This window comes from Cetorhinus maximus, chromosome 11 (assembly GCF_964194155.1).
Source record: "Cetorhinus maximus chromosome 11, sCetMax3.hap1.1, whole genome shotgun sequence".
NCBI classification, from domain to species: domain Eukaryota; kingdom Metazoa; phylum Chordata; class Chondrichthyes; order Lamniformes; family Cetorhinidae; genus Cetorhinus; species Cetorhinus maximus.
In genome coordinates, this window is record NC_135889.1 from 15286499 (window position 1) to 15307782 (window position 21284).

General features: G+C 46.8%; 1 protein-coding gene across 2 annotated transcripts in view; it reads left to right on the plus strand.

Annotated features, from left to right (window-relative positions):
- LOC144686410 (fibronectin-like) overlaps positions 1–21284 on the plus strand; it is a 95444-nt gene that overhangs the window by 14705 nt on the left and 59455 nt on the right. For both annotated transcript variants that reach the window (XM_078551565.1, XM_078551566.1), the window contains exons 9-13: positions 1100–1279; positions 4933–5085; positions 6500–6628; positions 8903–9046; positions 17329–17447. In XM_078551565.1, the coding sequence (XP_078407691.1) occupies positions 1100–1279; positions 4933–5085; positions 6500–6628; positions 8903–9046; positions 17329–17447 (725 nt within the window). The remainder of the gene's footprint in view (positions 1–1099; positions 1280–4932; positions 5086–6499; positions 6629–8902; positions 9047–17328; positions 17448–21284) is intronic.

Below are 21284 nucleotides of genomic sequence, written 5' to 3' on the forward strand. Positions count from 1 at the left end.
AGGGGGGTGGTCAAGTCCGGCACAGGCCCTGGGAGTGAGACTCCGGAAGATCAGAATGAGGGCAGGGAGGGGTCTGGGAAAATCCAGGAATGCAGGGGGTGCAGGTGGTTGTGGTTTGGGCAGGACCGGGGGGTGGTCAGTGGCTGGGGGAAGGGTGCAGGGAGGATCTGGGCAGTCCAATGGGCAGAGGGGTGAGGGGATCCTGGCAAGCCCACAGGTGGATCAGGACAGGTCTGAGACGGGAGAGGGGGGGTGTGCGGGCAGGGGTGAGGGGACTTGGTGGGGAGGGAAGAGGGTCCTGGCAGGCCCATTGGGGAGAGGGGAGGGGGGGGTGGATCCAGGTAGGCCCAGTGGGGGAGGAGTTGAGGGGAGTCTAGGCAGACACAGTGGGGGGAGTGGTCCAGGCAGGCCCAGTGGGGGATGGGGGATCCGGAGAGGGGGAGTGGGGGGAGTCTGACATAACACCGCTTCCCCCTGTAGTTGAATTATTTGTCAATGCACTCCGTCTCACGTGTGAAGAATGGCCTTGTGGCCACGAATCTAGGGCAGTGATGGTGAGAGGTGAATTCCAGGATGAACTTTAGGAGAGGTCAGAGAGGGGATGTAAGGGGAATGATTTAATCAGTATTTTTATGGGGTTAATTTTCTGAAAGCGTTCTCATAACACAGGAATGGCAGACGCACCATTCCTGACACATCCGCTTTTGCCGGCGTGGCTGTAGGCCTAAGACCTGCATTTGTTAAATTTACCCCAAACCCTTTCTACGGAGCAGGCCACAATGATTTAATAGCACCCCAGATCTACCAAGTGTCTGTCAGCTAATAGCTACTTGCATGAGGCAAACTTTGCAATATTGACTCTTGAACCTATTTTAAAGGGATTCCATCAGTTTGATCCAGTAGCAGATGTAACTGGCACATTGGCTAATGCACATGGTTCAGTCGTGGGCTAAGGGATAGATCAGGGGGGAGGGGGGAGGGGAGAAGATGGGAAACTGTTCAATGCCTTTGAATTTGTCCCTAGTAAATGTCTGCTATAAACAACTAACATTTTGTTTTCCCCCCTTATTTTTTCGGTCACCTTTCACGGTGCAATTAGTCGATTATCTCCAGAGCCTGGGAGGGAACTCCAATGGTGCATTGTGTCACTTCCCATACCTGTACAACATGCGAAACTACACCGAGTGCACATCCGATGGAAGACGGGACAACATGAAGTGGTGTGGAACAACTCCTAACTATGATGCCGATGGGAGATTTGGCTTCTGTCCAATGGCAGGTATGGCTCAGACCCGGTCAGTCAAAGGGAACTGGGCAGCAAAGCTTTAGACGCTGTCAGACTAACAACATGCCTCCTTGGCTGTGTGTGACAACTGTTAAAAAAACTGACTCTGCAAATGGGAGCAACTTTTGGGAATGATTTGAATGAACTACCAGCTAACTTAGGAACATTGAAACAGGAGGAGGCCATTCAGCCCTTTGAGCCTGTACCACCATTAATTAGATTGTGGCTGATCTGCATCTGATTATCTACCCACCTTGGTTCCATGTCCCTTAATAAGAGCATAAGAAATAGGAGCAAGAGTCAGCCATACGGCCCCTCCAGCCTGCCCAGCCATTCAGTACAGTGGTGGCTAATCATCGGCCTTAACTCCACTCTCCCATCCACTCCTTATACCCCTTGAAAACCTGAAAGACCAAACATCTCTCTATATCAGCCTTAAATGTATTGAGTGGTAGAGCATTCACAACCCTCTGGGGTAGAAAATTCCAGAGAGTCACAATCCTTTGCGTGAAAAAAAGACTCCTCATTTTCCGTCATCTCAGTCCTAAATGATCGGTCTCTTATCCTGAGACCATGGCCCCCATGTTCTAGTTTTCCCAGCCAGGGGAAATAACCTCCCTATGTCCACTCTGTCAAGGGAATCTTGTATGTTTCAATGATATCGACCCTCATTCATCCAAATGGCAGGCTCAATTTATCAGGACAGTCCTCGCATCCCATGTACCAATTTAGTAAACATTTGCTGTACCATCTCAAACCCAATGGAGACCAGAATTACACACAGTATTCCAAGCTTGTTCTCACCAAAGCCCTGTACAATTGCAGCAAGGCTTATTTATTCTTGTACTCCAGTCCTCTTACAATTAAGACCAGTATGCTATTTACCTTCCTAACTGTTTGCTGTACTTACATGCTAACTTTCTGTGTTCCTAGTACGAGCATATCCAAGTCCCTTTGAACATCAACGTTTCCAAATTCTTGCCTTTTAAAAAGCATTCTGCTTTTCTATTCTTAATATTGAAGTGAATTACTTCACATTTCCCCACATTATACTCAATCTGCCACCTTGTTTCCCCATCACTTATCCTGTCTATCTCTTTGCAGTTTCTTTGTGTCCTCCTCACAGCTTTCATTCCTAACTAGCTGTGTATCATCAGCAAACCTAGATACATAATTCTCTGTCTTCTAGTATCAGTTATGAATATAGATTGTAAATAGCTGAGACCCCAGCACTGATCCTTGTGGCACTCCACAAGTCACATCCTGCCAACTTGAAAATGGTCCATTTATCCCTACTCTCTGCTTCCTGTTTAGTAACCAACCTTCTGTCCTGTTACACACAGAGTGAGAGAGAAGTGCTGAAATTCCTGCCCCCTTCCCAACCATCCATAATCAATGAATTTTGGAGAGGAAGATATGTGTGTGGTTTGTTTAACCTTGGTGTATGTGGATGATTGAATAACTAGCAGCAAGATTTTGTGGGTTTAAACAAAGAAAGATGATTGTTCATTTAAGCACTCATCCTGAAATCTAATGCTACGGCACCCACTCAGACGATCACACACAAAAACACACTCAAGCAAGATACAGTTGAAGAAAATAGTGCACTTTTACGAATTCTAAAAGAACGGAATAGTTCATAATCCATGCGATTGTCTTATTTTGGAGAAGGTTTGTCGTAGGCCTTAATGGGAGATGATCTTCAGACTTGAAGTGCAGTTTAGTTGAATTTGACAGCTGAAATCATATGCCAAAGTTGTTTGCAGGAATTGTAGATCACAAATTCAGCCTCTTGTCGTCTTGGTACCAGGAGGTCGGTTTGCTGTTTTGGTGGACCTGGCCTGGAGGGGATGTTGTAGCTTTCAGATCTTATGCACATATGACTGCCTTTTCTCTGTGTCTTTCTTTCTGTAGACAGCATTTAAAGATTGTAAAGGGACAAACGTGGCTGCCCCACTGTGTGACTTCTCATGATTGTGGTTCCTTCACCAAATATGGTGTTGCTCTTAGATTGATGAGCCACATACTACTTATTGTTCCCGGATTACTGTTCCATTGATTTGACACGTCCATCTTAATGAGTTCAGACCAACCTTTCAAAACATCCATTCAATTTAGGAATGTTTTCTGATGGCCTTTAAGATATGGGTAGCCTGGAATGTACCTTTTAATATTCTAATGGTTGTCTGGGCTCTCAGCCAATCATACATAATGAGGCTTGTCTGAGAGCCAGACATCCATTACTTTGTTGAGACACCTGCACCCCAGAGAAAACAGCTTTGATTGACAGCTCAGGCTCTCTGATCTCTACATTCAATGTCACAATGTTTATTTACACAACATTAAGCGGTTTCAAGGGTTTGTGGCTTTTGCTATTAATACTTTGAAAAGTCCAGATGATGACACTTTCATTAGCTCGTAATGAAATTATATTTTTCAACATAGTCGGAAGTTACAAATGGATTACTTTTTTAACACATATTACTGTCACTATAGGGTTCATTAGATCTGTACAGTGTATAGTGGGTCAAAAGGCATGGAAGTGCCGTACCTTGGAATAGGGGCATGAGGGGCCATGGGGGTGGATGAAAGGGCAGAACTTGGCATGGAGGGGGCATGAGGGGGACCTTTTGAACTTACCGTTTAAAAGTTCCCCTCATGCAGACTAGGGGTCACAGCCCCTCTGAGGGGCTGTGAACCATGACTCATTAAAACCTGGCCCAACTCCGCGAAAATTGAGGAGTCGGACATGCCTATCTCTGTAATGGAGCTGACCATGTCAGGAACGGGAACCAGCCTGCACCCTTTAAAGGCTCGGCTGGAAATTGGACAGCCTGGGAAGGGGGCCAGGAATCCCAGAATCTGGACCCGCCCACCATTTTTAAATGTCATCCTGACTTGGTGAAAATCCAAGCTGGTGAGTCAGTTATTGAATACACAGAACAGGCCATCTAACCTTCGATGGTCATCTTCACAGCAAATATTACCCCAAATCCATGAGCCCTTATCCTGGGTATTAACCTTTTGTGTGGCACCTTATTGAATGCCTTTTGAAAATAACTTATATACCATACCTCGTGGTTCCCCATCATCTACCCTACTAGATACACCCTCAAAAAACTTGGTCACTCTTACCTACAAAAAATTGACCCCTCCTCCCCCCACTCAGTTTCACCAGCTTTTTGGGGAGAGAGTTCCAGATTTCCACTCTGTGTGAAGATGTGCTTCCTGACATTACCCCTGAGCAGTCTACCATATTAAGGTTATGCCCCCCTGTTCTGGACTCCCTGGCCAGAGGAAATAGTTTCTGTCTACCCTATCAAACCATATAATCATCCCAAAACACCTCAGTCAGACCACCCCTCAATCTCCTGTACTCAAAAAAATATGCTAAAGGAGTATTGCATACAAAACCAACCCCTTTGAACTTTATGTTGAGCTCAAATACCTGCTTTTGATTAGTTGAGATACGTTTTTGGGAGAAATACTGCAATGTGTTAAACAGTATCAAATGTGTACAAATCACAATGTGAATGGATGCATGTTTAACAAAACTTTTGAATATTTACACTTGATTTTGTCTCTAGCTAACCTTTAGACTTAGCCTGGCACTCATATTGCCACTTTTCCCTGTCAATTATTCCTAGAAAGTGATGAAGTTTGCACCAATTCGGAAGGTGTTATGTATCATGTTGGAGACCAGTGGGACAAACGCCACGAGCTTGGCCACATGATGAGGTGCACTTGTAATGGGAATGGCCGCGGTGAATGGACTTGCGTTGCCCATTCTCAACTTCGAGGTGGGTCTGTGTGCTTTGGTTGGCAGGAGGTTTACTTTTGTCATATTCTGTTCGCAGGCTATGGACTATTGCAATCAGTAATGGGGATTTAAAAATGGTCATATTAGGAGCTTGTGTGTCTATATTTGTGCATGTATATCCATCTTTGTCTTTCCCTCTGCCTTCCTGTGTTTCTGTCTCTCTCTCTCTCCCTCTCTCTATCTTGCTCTCTTTCCCTCTCTCTCTTTCTCTCTCTCTCGCTCTCACTTTGTCTCACCAGTTTGTATCCCTTGGTCTCTGAGTTTGTCTGTCTTTCTCTGTCTCTCTCTGCCTATCTGTCTCTCTCTCTCTCTCTATCTCTCCACCTCTTTCTTTCTCTGCCTGCCATGTGCTCAGGGCTGGATTGACTGCTAGGACAACAAGAGGGGAAGAAAATAATGCGCCTTATTTCAGAGATAGCCCTGAATGTCGTAAAACCCATGTGGCTGTTCACAGGAGTATGTAATATAGACCATCTAGTCATTCTACAGCAAGCACTATTTTGTTTCTGGAAGGATGCAGACAATTGGGGAGTACAATTGATACTGAGGAAAGTGTGTCAGAAGACAATTAATAAAATTTGCAGAATGGGCGTGTAGTTATCCAATGAAATTCCACATGGATTAGTGTGAGATTCTATATTTTAGGAAGAATGAGGAGGCCACATGTTTGGATAATAAGTCTAAATCAGGTGGAGGAGCAAAGGGATATAAGGGGTGCTGATCCACAAATTACTAAAGTAGCCACACAGGTTAATAACGCCTTAAAAAAAAGCAAACCAAGCTTTCAGTTCATTTCCAGATTAACAGAATTGAAATGCAGGGAAGTCATGTAAAACCAGTAAGGTATTTGTGTCAAACTTGTATTGAAACCTGGTTAGACCAGACTTGGAATACTGTGAACAAGAACGATGCCAGAACTGTGAGGCTCTGACTCAGGAAAAATTGAGCAGGTGGGACTGTTTTTCTGTAGAAAAGAGAGGGCTCATAGTGGGTGACCTAATGAAACTCTTTAAGATTATGAAGGGGTAGAGGTAGAAGAGATGTTTCCATGTGTAGGAAGTCCAAAATAAGAGGCCATAAATTGATAACGGTCAACTACTGAATCAATAGAGGATTCAGGGGAGCTTTCTTTCCCCAAAGAGTGGTTCGAATGTGGAGCTCTTTGCCATGAGGTTGGTGAGGTGAATTGTGTGGGTGCTTTTAAGGGAAAGCTAGCTAAGTACACGAGGGAAATGGAATAGAAGAATACACTAATAGAGTCAGATGAAGAGATGTGGGTAAGGTTTGTTTGGAGCATAAACACCTGCTGGGGTCCTTTGGGCTGAGGGGCCTGTTTCTATGGTGTAGACTTAATGTGACTCCCCAGGAACCAGCCTGTCCCCTTTTTCCCACAGATCACTGTGTGGTGGATGGAATAACATATGACGTGCACCAAACCTTCAACAAACGGCACGAAGAGGGTCACCAGATGAACTGCACCTGCTATGGGCAAGGCCGAGGTCGATGGAAATGTGATGCCCTTGGTAAGTTTACACACTTAAAAGGTGGTTTCTGATGAAGGGGGAAGTTTGAGCAGGGACACTGGCTGGTCTAGAGCTGGGGTTACACTCAGGGATTCCACCTTTAAAACTTGGTTTGGAACCCAGTCTGGAGGTTTGAGCAATCTGAAATGAGTTTGGCCAGCTTTGAGGCAACGTCTGTGAGGAACTAGACACCCTGTTTTCGGATGAAGTCACTGAGGGGCAGTGTGTAATTGTGAACTGGGAGAGGATTAAGGATTAATCCTTGGGAGACTCCAGAGGTCACGGTGAGGGAGATGGAAGTGAAACCATTGCAGGTGATTCTTTGGCTATGCACGATAGAATGAAAAGGCAGGCGAGGACAATCACACAGCTGGATGACTGTGGAGAGGTGTAGCAAGAAGATGGTGTGATAACCATGTCGAAAGCTGCAGACATGTCGAGAAGGACAAGGAAGGAAAGTTTACCTTTGTCACATTCAAACAGAATGTCATATCTGACTTTGATAAAAGCTCTCTGGGGACTGTGGCAGGGGCAGAAACCTGATTGGAGGGATTTAACCATGAAATGGAAGGGAAGAGAGACACAGATTTGGGAGGTGACAGCACATTCCAGGACTTGGGAGGCTGGAAAAGGGTGGCAATTTGAAAGGGCAGAAGGGTCAGGAGTGGGTTTTAAGGAGGAAGGTAATGACGGCTGTTTGAAAGAGGAGTGGGGACAATACCTGAGGTGCTGGAACCAGTAACAATATCAGCTAACGTGAGAGCCAGGAAGGGAAGAGTTGGGTGGTCGGCAGTTTAATGAGAAATGCATCAAGGGAGCAGGAGTTGGCCTCACAGACAAGATAAGCTTGAGATAACAGAGAAACTAGCAAAAGATGTGAGTTCAGGGCTAGGGCACCATTCTTTCAGGCAGTGCATTCCAGATCATAAAAACTGCAGTATAAAAACACTTCTCCACATCTCCCCGCTGCTTCCCTTGACAATTATCTTAAACCTGTGTCTTCTAGTTAGCCTATCCTTGACCCTTATAAAAGCTTGACACCTCAGCAGCTGCCTGGAAAGGTTAAGTAATCCCTTCCCCCCACTCATTGTAAAGAAAAGGGAATGCCAAGTCAGTGGTAGACTACTCAAGCCTTTTTGAAGTTTTATCCCTGCTCTGAATCCCCTTTACGCCTCCTCACCTGCAGCAAGTTTCTGGCATTCCAGCCAGCTGGGAAATCTTTTAACGGACATGATTCACCACTTTTATTTTACATTAAAACAAGCTGGTGAAAGATAATGCTTCGTTGCAATTTTCCCAAAAGCAAAATTGTGGGAATCTCCCAATTCCTGCCCCCCCCCTTCTCGCCAGCCCTCGAATGCCCCTTTCGGCATGGTATGAAAAGGGCAGTTTGTACACAGCTTTATGTTTAACATTGCTGCAAGAGAGGGCACAAGGCCCATGGCAAAGTGTAGGCCCACTCCCTAATGTGCTATACAACAGGATATTAAATGCAGTCAGTGTTTAACAACATGGGAAACATGTGTGCATGATTTCAACATAATCCCAGCTAAAAGTGCAGCTCAGCAAGTTGGTTTTTTTTTCCCCACCGTTTCCCTTTCTCTGTGGTGAGACAGCCCTGAGGTTGAGGTTTAGTCTTGTTTTCCTGGCGCACACTTTTCCTGTCTCTAAATGGTGCAGAAATAAGCTGAACGCTTCAACACTCTCAATCCAGGGTCATGTCTGGGTCAGGAACATGTGCCCTGTCCATTTTGTTGCATTTTTCTGGAACTACAGTGATGAGGAAGGTGCCGAAGAGGTTCAGAGGATGACTGGGAGATTATAACAGTCAAGAAAGACTTGAGAAGGCAGAGGTCCCTTTTCTCTGGAAAGGAGAAGGCTGATGAGGGGTGACCTTCTTTTGTGATTATGAAGGGGTTGATTAGGGTAGATATAGGGAAGATTTTTTTCCACTTGTGGTTGTGGAGGTGGGAGGGGGGTCCAAAACCAGCAGCCACCTTTTTATTATACCCACTAACGAATCCAGTAGGAAATTCAGGAGAAACTTCTTTACCCAGAGAGTGGTGAGAATGTGGAACTCGCTACCACATGGAGCTGTTGTTGCCTTAAAGGGAAGCTGGATAAGTACATTAAGGAGAAAGGAATAGAGAGGTATGGTGAAAGGGGCAGAGTGGGAGGAGACTCATGTTGTGTAAACACACTGGCATAGGCTAGCTGTGCCAAGTAGATTGTTTTCTTTGCTGCAGCTTCTATGTAACCTGTCTCTCTTTCTAGATCAGTGCCAGGACACCGAAAGTGGGCAGTTTTACCAAATCGGTGACTCGTTTCTGAAGCAGATCAATGGAATCCAGTACGTGTGTCACTGCTACGGCCGGGGAATTGGGGAATGGACCTGTCAACACCAGCAGAAAGTGCCAGGTAGGATTCCCCCTCTGTTGAGCCCCCATATTAATGCCTTTGTGAGTGTCAGCAGTGGCTCAGTGGGTGGCACTCTTGCCTCTGAGTTAGAAGGTTGTGGGTTCAAGCCCCACTGCAGTCACTCAAAAACGTAAAATGTAGGCTGGTGCTCTAGTACAATGCTGAGGGAGTGCTGTACTGTTGGAGCTGCCCACCCATTGGATGAGATGAGGCTCTGTCTGCTCTATCAGGGGGTTGCCAACGGACCCATGGCACTGTCCAAAGAAGAGGAGAGGTGTTCTCCCCAGTGTTGGTTAGTTATGATCTCTCAACCAAAATCATTATAAATGGGTTATCTTGTTTGTGGGATCTTCCTGTGCACAGATTTGTTTTTGTTTTGAAAAATATACTTTATTCATAAAATATCTGGAAGAACATTCCAAACCATTTCAAAATCACCATCACATAAGTCCAATCAGATTCAACTTTTACAACATGGATCACAAGGTGCATCAATACAATCAATGAATATTACAATCATTTCAATTTGGTCAATGCAGCCAATCAGACAATGGTATTGGAGTTGTCAACATACATCATGTTGCACTCTGAGGTGCTTCAATACATTTATAATACAATTAGCATTCAATGCAGACATTCATTTTGAGCTGTATAGCCCGAGGGGCTCTCAACAGTTCCCAGTCCCTCGGTGCACTGTGGCAGAAAGGTCTTAGACAGCGATCTTTCCCCATTGCACCTTTGTGGCGGCTGCCCCAAGCTTTAGTGCGTCCCTCAGCATGTAGTCCTAGACTTTGGAATGTGCCAGTCTGCAACACTGGGTTGGGGACAACTCTTTGCGCTGGAAGACCAACAAGTTTCGGGCAGACCAAAGAGCGTCTTTCACCGAGTTGATGATCCTCCAGCTGCAGCTGATGTTTGTCTCGGTGTGTGTCCCTGGGAACAGCCTGTAGAGCACAGAGTCCTGTGCCACAGAACTGCTCGGGATGAACCTCGACAGAAACCACTGCATCTCTCTCCAGACCTTCTTTGCAAAGGCACAATCCACAAGGAGGTGAACAATGGTCTCGTCCCCACCACAGCCACCTCGAGGGCAACGTGCAGAGTGGGTGAGACTCCAGGCGTGTAGGAAGGATCTGACGGGGAGGACCTTTCTCACCACCAGCCAAGCTACATCACAGATTTGTGTGCAAGTCTCAGGAGTGGGACTGGAACCCAGCATCTTCTAAATCAAAGACAAGAGTGCTGTGAACTGAGCCACAGCTAGCACTTCTAGGTCAAACTGGAACAAGAATGTGCACCTGGGGCTTGTGGGTGTGAAGTTGTGTTAATTTTTTTGTTGTTGGCCAATTTGATCATTTCCCCACACCCTCCCAATGCCTATTCTAACCTGGGCAGCAGAGGCAGCTGTTTGAGTTGACGGGGAAGTGACACTGTTGCAACAGATAGGTGCTGCCTTGCTGTACAAATTGTCTTCACTAACGATGCCAACCCCCACTCCGCAAATCATAATACAGCAGCAATCTGGAGCAGGGTGCTGGGGGTGGTGCGGGGTGGGGTTGTCACGGTGCAGGGAGGTGTCACCAACCATCCTGCTCAAAGTAAATGTCAAGCAACCAGGCCAGAGGTCTTCCTAATGAAGCGCAAGAGCCTTGGTTGATTTACCTGACCTGCCAGGTACAGCACATTGTCTTCAGGGTTTTGCTGCACAAACCTGGCATTTCTAGGCAGGTTTAAGCTGCCAAGAACCTAAACTCTGAAATTCTCTCCCTAAACATCTCCACTTTTCCAGCTATCTCTCCTTCCTCCTTCAGCTCATTCCTTAAAATCCCCTCTTTGATAAGTTTTTGGTCTCCTATCCTTATGTGGCTAAAGTGTTCTCTTATTACGCTCCTGTGAAACATCTTGAAATGCTTATACCATGTCTAAGCTAACATATACATGCTTGTTGTGGGTGCAGGTTATGAGGCTAGCTTGGATGGATGAGGCTTGTATTCTTTTGGCTATGGAAGATTAAGGGGCGATCTAGTTGAGGCATTTAAGGTGATTTAATGATTTGATAGGGTAGAAAGAGAGAAACTATTTCCTCTTCTGGGGGTAGTAAAACATGGGGATGTAAACTTAAAATTAGAGCTACACCATTCAGGGGTGATGTGAGGAAGCACTCCCTTACAGAAAAGGTAATGGAAATTGAAACTCTCTCTCTCCCAAAACTGAGATCGATAGACTTTTGTTAAATCCGGGTATTAAGCGTTATGGAACCAAAGCTGCTAAATGGAGATAAAATAGAGATCATGCATAATCTAATTGAATGGTGGAACAGGCTCGAGGGGCTGAATGGCCTCCTCCTGCTCCCATGTTCCACGATTACTGCCTTTTACGGCTTTATAATCACAACGGCATAACCATTATTTCCTCTCTCTCTGTATATATAAAAAATGCTTTTAGATTTCCATTGCAAGGGGTAGTTAGAGTACATGTAAAATCTTAACAACATTGACATTTTCTGTCCCCCAGGGCCACCAATTTTTAATTCACTTCACACAGTCTTGAAGGCCAGAAATCATCCAATCTTATGATAAATCTGGTTTTAATATATTCAGAAATATATTATAAAAAATCCTTAACCAGCCACTTTAGAGAATCATTACTTTCATTCTGTTTTTCTCTCCCTTCTCTAGTTCCCATTTTCCTTCTTGTTTTCCAATATTTCCTACCATCTTCTACATTTATTTAGCCTTATTTTTGGGTCTACCATTTTTACCAGAATTTACACATTTCTCCAAGCGTCTCTTTTGGGAAGCTAGGAACAGGAGGAGGTCATTCAGCCCCTTGGGCCTGTCCCACCATTCAATCCGATCATTGCTGACCATGGAATGGGCTTAATTCCATTTGCCCACCTTGGTTCTATAATTCTTAATGCCCTTACCCAACAAAAAAATCAATTTTGGTTTTGAAATTTTTCAATTGATTCTTGAAGGCGAGCTTCAAGAATTGGCAGCTTCTCGAAGGAGGGAGTTCCAGATTTTCATTACCCTTTGTGTAAAGAAGTGCTTCCTGACATCACCCCCTTTATCCCCAATTGTTTTGAATTCTCCCTCCAGAGGAAATATTGGCCCAGATTTTCCAGTCTCTGGACAGTTGGAGACCAGAGATACGACAAAAGATGCTCCCGGGACCCGTCAGAAGTTCCAGTGTAAGCAGATCCCCAATACTTGCCGGTTTTACCCTGCCCACATTGCTCTGTGATTGGCTGGAACCACCCCAGATTTGGGCTGTTTGCCCTATACTTACCCTGGATTTTACATGGTTCTTCATTGTAGGTATAAAACCAGCATAACGCTAAGTAAATCAGCTGGAGTGTAAAAAGCACTCCATAACCCACAGCAATGTTCAACCCCAGTGTCCCCCACTTCCTCAAAATGTTCACCCCCACCCCATACTGGACAGGGTCATCTCCCACCCCCATCCTGTACAGTGGTCACTCCCCCACCTTCACTTTGGACAGCGGTCACCTCTACCCCCACTCTGGACAGTGGTCATCCGCCCCCACCCCCACCTTGGACAGTGGTCACCTCTACCCCCACTCTGGACAGTGGTCATCCCCCCACCCCCACCTCGGACAGTGCTCACCTTCAGCTCCCACCCCCCCAACTATTTCCCCCCTGCTGATTGACCACCTGACCCTCCCGACCCAGCCCCCAGACTCCCCTTGAGCACCTGACCCCCCAACTACTCCCCCCTGACCATCCCAAGCCCTCCCACCCCCTGACTACCCCCTTGAGCACCTGACCGCTCCCCCTGACTAATTCACGAGCACCTAACGCCCCCCCCAACCACCCCTGAGCATCCGCCCCACTCCCCCCTCAAACCCCCATTCCGTGTCCACCCCCTGACACTCCCCCTTGACCACTCAACAACCCCCCCCCCCCCAACCGGATCGCCCAACTCCCCTCCCTCCCACCCACCACTGACCACTGACCATTAACACCCCTTTTCAACACCCACCCCCCCACAACCGACTTACCCAGCCATCTTTCCACCACCCCCCCCAAATCGGCCAACCCCCGAACCCCTCGCCCACTTATCTTAAACACTTACCTTCTATTCTGTCAATGTGTCTGGGACATTTAAACTTAGCAGTTTACAGCAGCCAGTGCTGTAAAGAGCCGGGCGGGGGGGGCATGTCCTCACTTACCCCAGCGACCCTGTCCTGCCCTGAGGAGATGGCAGGAGCAGCTGAGCTGCACATTCCTCAGCAAGCGAGGGCCACATGTTCAGGCGAGAAATCTGCCTCTCCACACTGAAGAAAGGAAGAAGGAGCGGAGTGGCAATCCAACAGTGATTGCCGCTCCATGGAAGATTCAGCCCGTCTTCTCTCTGCCTACGCTATCATACCCATTAACGTTCTTAACCTCCTCAGGCAGAATATCCCTTAATCTTCCACAAACAAGGTTTTCAGAGCCATAATCACCTCAACAAAATATTCATCTCTGCGTGGTTTCAGAATGGTCTCTAAGATGATTTAACGATTGGGTGGAGAGAAATCGTTCCCTCTGGCAAAGGGAGTCCAGAACAAGGGAGCAGGAACTTTAAATTAGAGCCAGGCTGTTCAGGGACGATGTCAGGGAGCACTTCTTCACACAAAGGGTAGTGGAAATCTGGAACTCTCTTCCCCACCCACCTTACCCCCCAAAAAAGCTGTTGAGGCGCTGCGGGGAGAAGGGGTGTTAACTTGAGAATTTTAAAACCCGAAATGGATTGATTTTTGATGGATAGGGGTATCCGGGGTTATGGATCCAGTGGGCGGAGTGGGTAGGTGGAATTAAGATCATTAAGATCTGGATCGACCATGATCTAATTGAAAGGTGGAACTGTCTCGAAAACCTGAATGACCTCCCCGATCCTAAATTAGTGAATCCAGCAACAATAGAAATTTAGGCAGGGCGGGGGAGTATCGAGAAAGGCAAAACTGACAGAACCTTGCACCACAGGAGGAGGTGGCTTGACCCATCATGTTTGCATCGGTCCTTTCAAAGAGTCATCCGCTCAGTCTCTCTCCCCTGACCTGTGCCCACAACCCTGCACGTTTTGCCTCAGTGACGCTTGTATGGGCCTATTATCCAATGCCAGCAAGGAAGTAAGGCAGTTTGTGATTTGTGCTGATTAGTGTGACTGGCTACATTACCATCAGGGAATAACAGTTAATTGTTGTGAAGTAATTATCCTTAATAAACTAGTTGATTTATATGATTTTGCAGAGCAGAGCAATCTTTTCCTTCCCCTTTTTCTCATGGGTCCTTGGCTGAATGATTTTTTTTTAATCTCGGAGCCCTTGGCAGAGGGCTCTTGCATTCACCCGAATCAAAGCCACTTTCATACCGTTGACACTGTCAAGTAACCAGGACACGGCAAGACTATGAACCCAGGAGGTGGTGGTGTCACAACCACAGTGCCAATGTCACTATGCCCGCTTCACAGTGAGGCGGCAGCCAGATTATCCACAGACAGCATTGGGAGCACTCCACTCCTCTTGCAGTGGCAGTAGGGGGAACTTGGCAGTGTTCTCACTTGTTTCCCCAAAATCCTTATTGTGATATAAATCATTGTTTTAATTGAGCTCGGAGACAGTTTAACTGTTTCTGCTGTAAATTGGAGGAACCAGTAACAACGGTTCAGCTTCATTTCTGGCATGCCTAATCAGAAATCTCTCAGCGAGGTGTCAAGGTCTCCGACTGTGGCTAAGAATGCTCCCAGACCTGTACTGATTGATTAGTCAATCTTGGCTTCCCTTTTGATCATGGTTAATTCAGCCATTAAGTAGCACAGGTAAATTGCCCTAACTGCTGAGTGCTCTCTAAATACTTGCAAAGGACCCAAAGTATGCAGCACACTCTGAGCATTTTGAACTGATGATGCTAACGAGGTTGATGTCTTGCAAGTCGGATTTTTTTTTTTGGCCTTCTCTATGCTCTCTCTCCATGGGCCTCTTTTCTCTTTGGTTTCTGTTACACATGATTTATGAGCCATCAGCACTGCACAATCCTCTGTTGACTTCGCTGGACAGTGAATGCTGCAACACAGGCATACCGAAGCACATTTTCTGCCCACTTTCACGGAGATTAATGCTGCTTCCCGGCAAGTTCATTGAGAGTACATGGAACTAGCTTGCCAAACGTGTGAGCAAGCCATCCTTTCTCCATGTCTTGTCAGCAAGCCCAGTGCGAATTCTAAAGAGATTATAAACTGCAAGGACTTGCATGTAATGAGACTTTCAATGTATTGTTACCAGGTGAGTGACTAGGTGAGTCTAGTAATGGTTTCAATATGTAGTCAACATGTTATTAACGAGTAATGGCTTCAGTATGTGGTCATCAAGTTAGAAACTAGGTGAAACTAGGAATGGTTTCTAATCTAGCCAGATTACCAATTAAACAAGTTTAGTAATGATTTCATAATATAATTACCAGACTGGTAACTAGGTGAGTCGAATGACTTCTAAAGTCTCGTAACTAGATGAAGTAGTAACTAGGTGAGACAAGTAATGGTTTCTAATGTAACCTGGTTAGTAATTTGACAAGACGAGTAATGGTTTTAGTCAACCAGACACCAGCTAACCTAACTGCCAGCCAAATTGCTGGTTTGAGACTGGTAGTGATTTATAATGTCATCAATTTAGTAACTTGGCAGGGCTAGTAAAGATTTCATTATATAATCAACAAATTAGTACCTAAGTGAAATTTGTGATCTCTAGCAGACAGTAACTAGATGTGAATAGGAGTGATTGCAAATGGAAGCACTGCCCAGATTTACCAATGTCAATTGCAGCATCCTTATAGTTGCCCTCCATAGGAACAGGAGGGGGCCATTCAACCCCTCAAGCCTCTTCCACCATTTGATTAGATCAAGGCTGACCTGTATCTTAAGTTCCATTGCTTTCATATCCTTAAAAGCGCTTGTCTAACAAAAATTTATCAATGTCAGTTTGAATATTTTCAATTGGCCCCCCAGCCTCAACAGCTTTTTGAGGGAGAGAATTCCAGATTTCTACTCCCTTGATGTGAAGAAGTGCTTTCTGACATCACCCCTGAACAGCCTGGCTCCAATTTTAAAGTTAGGCTCCCTTCTTCAGGACCCTCCCACCAAAAGAAATAGTTTCTCTGTATCGACCCCATCAACTCTTCAAATCATCTTAAGCACCTCAATTAGATCACTCCTTAAGTTTTTATACTGAAGGGAATAGAAGCCTAGTGTCTGCAACCTGTCCTCATCATTTAATCCATTAATAGCTAGCAGAATCTGAACCAGGCATTGAATGGTTTATGAATAAGGTTGTGCCTAAGGATGGCTTCAGCCACTGCCAGTGGGGTTCGAGGTGGGTATAGTAGAAAAGCAGAGAAATTATTTTAAACTTGTTTAGGACACCATGCTGAGACTGCACTGTACAAAGGATAGAGAGGCACTGGAGAAGCTGCAGAAAAGATTGACGGTGTTTAAACCAGAACTGAGAGGTTATACATATAGGGAACGACTGAATAGGCTGGAGCTCTTCTCTCTAGAGAGAGGACAAGGGAATGCCCTGAAAGAGAGATCCTTCAGATTATGGAAGAGTTCTGCAGGTAATATTCCCACGAGATGGAGACCAAAACCCCTCTACCGTGTCCTACAAAGGCATTGACAACCATGAAATTGGTCCATGGTTATGCCTGGCAAAGTTCTGTAGTGGTTTGCCATTGCCTTTTGCAGTGTGGCTGACCAGGAAACTCTCCCACCTTTACCACCTGCCATCAGGGGCATTGGAAGGATTTACAGGCTTATAACCAACCTGTTTGCCCACATTTTGAACATAACTTCTGGGGGCATCAAGTCCTGAAGTGGGACTTGAACCTGGAGTTTCTGTCCTAGAATTAGGTTCACCACCACGGTTCCTCAAGACCTCCCCAGACTATGGCTAGGACCGACATTAACAAACCGAGAAAGGAATTCATGAGAAACCTCTTTACTCAAAGTGTAACTCGCTACCACATTGAGTAGTTGAGGTGAGTAGACGTATTTAAGGGGAAGTTGGAAAAACCCATGAGGAAGAAAAGAGTAGAAAGACATGCAAATAGGTTTGGAGGAAGAGGAGAGTCATGTGCAGGATTATACGGAATGGATCAGTTGGGCTGAATGGCCTCTTTCTGTGCTGTAACCTCTATGTAATTCTATGTAGGAATCTGCATATAAGTTCAAAATATGTACAAGTCCATTGTTCTGTCTGACCAAGAATTCCTTGTTTTTGATAGGATCTGGATCTGTGCAAGTGCTGGTCACAGAGACAAGCAACCTGACAGACTCTCATCCCATTGTGTGGAACAAGCCACAATCCTTCCACATCCTACAGTACATCCTGAGATGGAGGCCTGTAAGTAAACTAGTCAACCAGTCAGTCAATGATTAACGGTGCTTGGGGACCTACACTATCTTGGATTGCCTTATGCCAAGTGAGTTGAAACCGTGCAGGAGAAAGGTTGGCGGAGGTGGGGGGAGATAAGTTGCTCGGGTTAGTGAGAGTGTGAACCTAGCTGAGCACTGGCTCTTCAAATTCTGCTGGAGTCCCATCGTAACCCCAGTGGGAGACCACATAACCACAGTAACAGCCGTTCACCCCGTTCCCTCCCAACAGTGCCCCCTGTGTCCCGCCGTTGCTGACCTGGACTAGAGCTCTGCCACCACAAAGCCTCCGAAAGCAGGAAACGTGATTCTTTTATATCTCACTTGGTTAAAAGCCGGGAAATTATGAGGTTCTGCTCCCGACACAAGGGGACCCTGGTGCAGCGGCCTCTTTATTGCCTTTCTGCACCTTTTCGGCCGGGCTGAGAAATCTGCCTGTATCAGGTTTCTCGGTGGCACCATCAGGTGTGCACAGCAAGGGGGACGTGTAAACCAGCGTCAGCATGTGCCATTTTGTGCTGGTAAATGGGATTAGGTAGGTAGGTGGGTCAGGTGTTTCTCATGTGTTGGTGCAGACTCGATGGGCCGAAGGGCCTCTTCTGCACTGTGATTCTGTGATTTTAACCCACCATTGACTTGTTCTTGGGATATGGGCAATACTGGCAGAGCCCTGTGGTGGAGCTGGTAGCGTTTTCACCTCTTAAGTCAGAAGGTTGTGGGTTCATGCTCCAATCCAGAGACTGAAATGCATAATCTCAGCTGGCACTCACTGTGCAGTGCTGAGTGGATGCTGCACTGCCAGAGGTGCTGTCTTTCAGATGTACTCCTGAAAAGCTAAGCCGAAGCCCCCTCTGCTCTCCCAAGTCAGCATACAAGATCCCATGGCACCATTTTGAAGAAGAGTAGGGGTGTCCTTCCCCTGGCTAACATTTATCATTCAACCAATATCACTCCAAACTGATTATCTGGTCATTATCACAGTGTTGTTTGTGGGAGCTTGCTGTGCACAAATTGGCTGCTACGTTTTTTACATTACAACAGTGACTACGCTTCACAAAATACTTCATTGTCCGTGAAATGCTTTGGGCCACCCTGAAATTGGGAAAGTCATGTTCCTTCTTTCACTGGGTCAACCACAGTGAGGGAGACTGGATTCGCATCAATGAACTGCTGCAGTTTTTCATTTGTACAGCGGGCACAGGCCAAGGCAGTCATTTTGCCTAATGCCAGCCTACAAATCGCCTGATTTATTGAATATGTTTTACCACAATGGGGATTTGAAGTAACAACCTTTTGGGGTTCCCAGTACTGAATCACATCAAGCAGCGCACCAGAGTGTGCCCAGGCAAAATGTACTGGGGCCAGTTAATGATTGTGTTGAGCCCGGTGTCAATGCCCGGTGTCCTATTATACAGGCAGGAAACTTAGCCCTTGTGTCCTGTTTACCTATTTCCCAACCAAAAAACAAGCTTCACACACAGGTGGCTTGTAGCCTGCAAGCCCTTTGATCTCTGGCATCACAGCGCAAATGGCCTGCCAGGCTTTGCAAGAGTTCAAGGCAATGTTCCATTGCTCAAGTAATGCTCAATAAAGTGCGTGTCATTTCCAGCTCTCTTTTGGCATACAAACGAGAGCACAGAGGGCAGCCAAATGAACCTTTGTTTAAGGTCAACAAATTGCAGTGTTCACATACATCTCCTTTACATCGGGGAACTAGGCCCGAGATAGGCCTGTGGTATGTGGTCAAAAGATTTTAACTCCACAGAAGTATTTCTTTTCCATCCATGATGCATGTGTTACATTGAAAAACAAGTCAGCTCTTTCACAGCTATCCTTTGCACGACCCCACCCCACCCCCCCACCCACCCAGCCTCCTCATCCATCCCAAGATGGCTGACAGACATAAAGTTGCTTGGCTCAAATCTCCAACTTCACATAATTTTGAGCCAGGCTTGCCATGGGTGATTTCTGACCTGCACTAAATCAAGGCATGGCAGGTTCCCCAAAACTTGTGTTCAACTGCTGCTCTGTGCTTAGCGAGCCCATCTTGAGGTCAGTGGCATGGGTGCTGCAGTTTGGATCTCTGAGGTAGAGCAGGATGTGGGGAGGAACATCATCCCGGCTTCCTGCTCCATGATGATATCCGCTGACTGCTGCTGCAAGGGAGTGCATGCAGCGGGGTGTCCTGTGATTTCTTGAGGCTCACAATATGAACTGTGGCAACATTGGAGAAGCACCAAGGGGGGACCTCGAAAGGAGGAGGGAGCAATGCTAGTTTAAAGAAAAAGTTTATGGAGCCCTTTGTATTTAAATGAAGACTGGGAAAGCATCCATTTAATGGAAAAAATATGTCGGTAATTGCATCTTCATTTCATGCTTCCTGCTGATAACTTTATAACTGTTTTAAAAAGCCCTTCAGCACTGGGATTGTAGTTCATTAGACACAACACTGTGATCTGGCATTTGACCAGTTGCTGATCAAAATGAATCCGTGTGTGCGTGTGCGAGTCCATGTGTGTGTGTGCGAGTCCGTGTGTGTGTGTGTGCGAGTCCGTGTGTGTGTGTGTGCGAGTCCGTGTGTGTGTGTGTGCGAGTCCGTGTGTGTGTGTGTGCGAGTCCGTGTGTGTGTGTGTGCGAGTCCGTGTGTGTGTGTGTGCGAGTCCGTGTGTGTGTGTGTGTGTGTGCGAGTCCGTGTGTGTGTGTGTGTGCGAGTCCGCGTGTGTGTGTGTGTGTGTGTGTGTGTGTGTGTGTGCGAGTCCGTGTGTGTGTGTGTGTGTGTGCGAGTCCGTGTGTGTGTGTGTGTGTGCGAGTCCGTGTGTGTGTGTGTGCGAGTCCGTGTGTGTGTGTGTGCGAGTCCGTGTGTGTGTGTGCGAGTCCGTGTGTGTGTGTGTGCGAGTCCGTGTGTGTGTGTGCGAGTCCGTGTGTGTGTGTGCGAGTCCGTGTGTGTGTGTGCGAGTCCGTGTGTGTGTGTGTGCGAGTCCGTGTGTGTGTGTGTGCGAGTCCGTGTGTGTGTGTGCGAGTCCGTGTGTGTGTGTGCGAGTCCGTGTGTGTGTGTGTGCGAGTCCGTGTGTGTGTGTGTGCGAGTCCGTGTGTGTGTGTGTGCGAGTCCGTGTGTGTGTGTGTGTGCGAGTCTGTGTGTGTGTGCGAGTCTGTGTGTGTGTGCGAGTCTGTGTGTGTGTGCGAGTCTGTGTGTGTGTGCGAGTCTGTGTGTGTGTGTGCGAGTCTGTGTGTGTGCGCGAGTCTGTGTGTGTGCGTGTGCGAGTCCGTGTGTGTGCGTGTGCGAGTCCGTGTGTGTGCGTGTGTGTGTGCGAGTCCGTGTGTGTGTGTGTGCGTGTGCGAGTGTGTGTGTGCGAGTGTGTGTGTGCGAGTGTGTGTGTGTGTGTGCGAGTGTGTGTGTGTGTGTGTGTGCGAGTGTGTGTGTGTGTGTGCGAGTGTGTGTGTGTGTGCGCGAGTGTGTGTGTGCGCGAGTGTGTGTGTGCGCGAGTGTGTGTGTGCGCGAGTGTGTGTGTGTGCGCGAGTGTGTGTGTGTGCGCGCGAGTGTGTGTGTGTGTGCGCGAGTGTGTGTGTGTGCGAGTCTGTGTGTGTGTGTGTGTGCGTGGGAGTCTGTGTGTGTGTGTGCGCGAGTCTGTGTGTGTGTGCACGAGTCTGTGTGTGTGTGCGCGAGTCTGTGTGCGCGCGCGAGTCTGTGTGTGTGTGTGCGTGCGCGAGTCTGTGTGTGTGTGTGCGCGAGTCTGTGTGTGTGTGTGCGCGAGTCTGTGTGTGTGTGTGCACGAGTCTGTGTGTGTGTGTGCGCGAGTCTGTGTGCGAG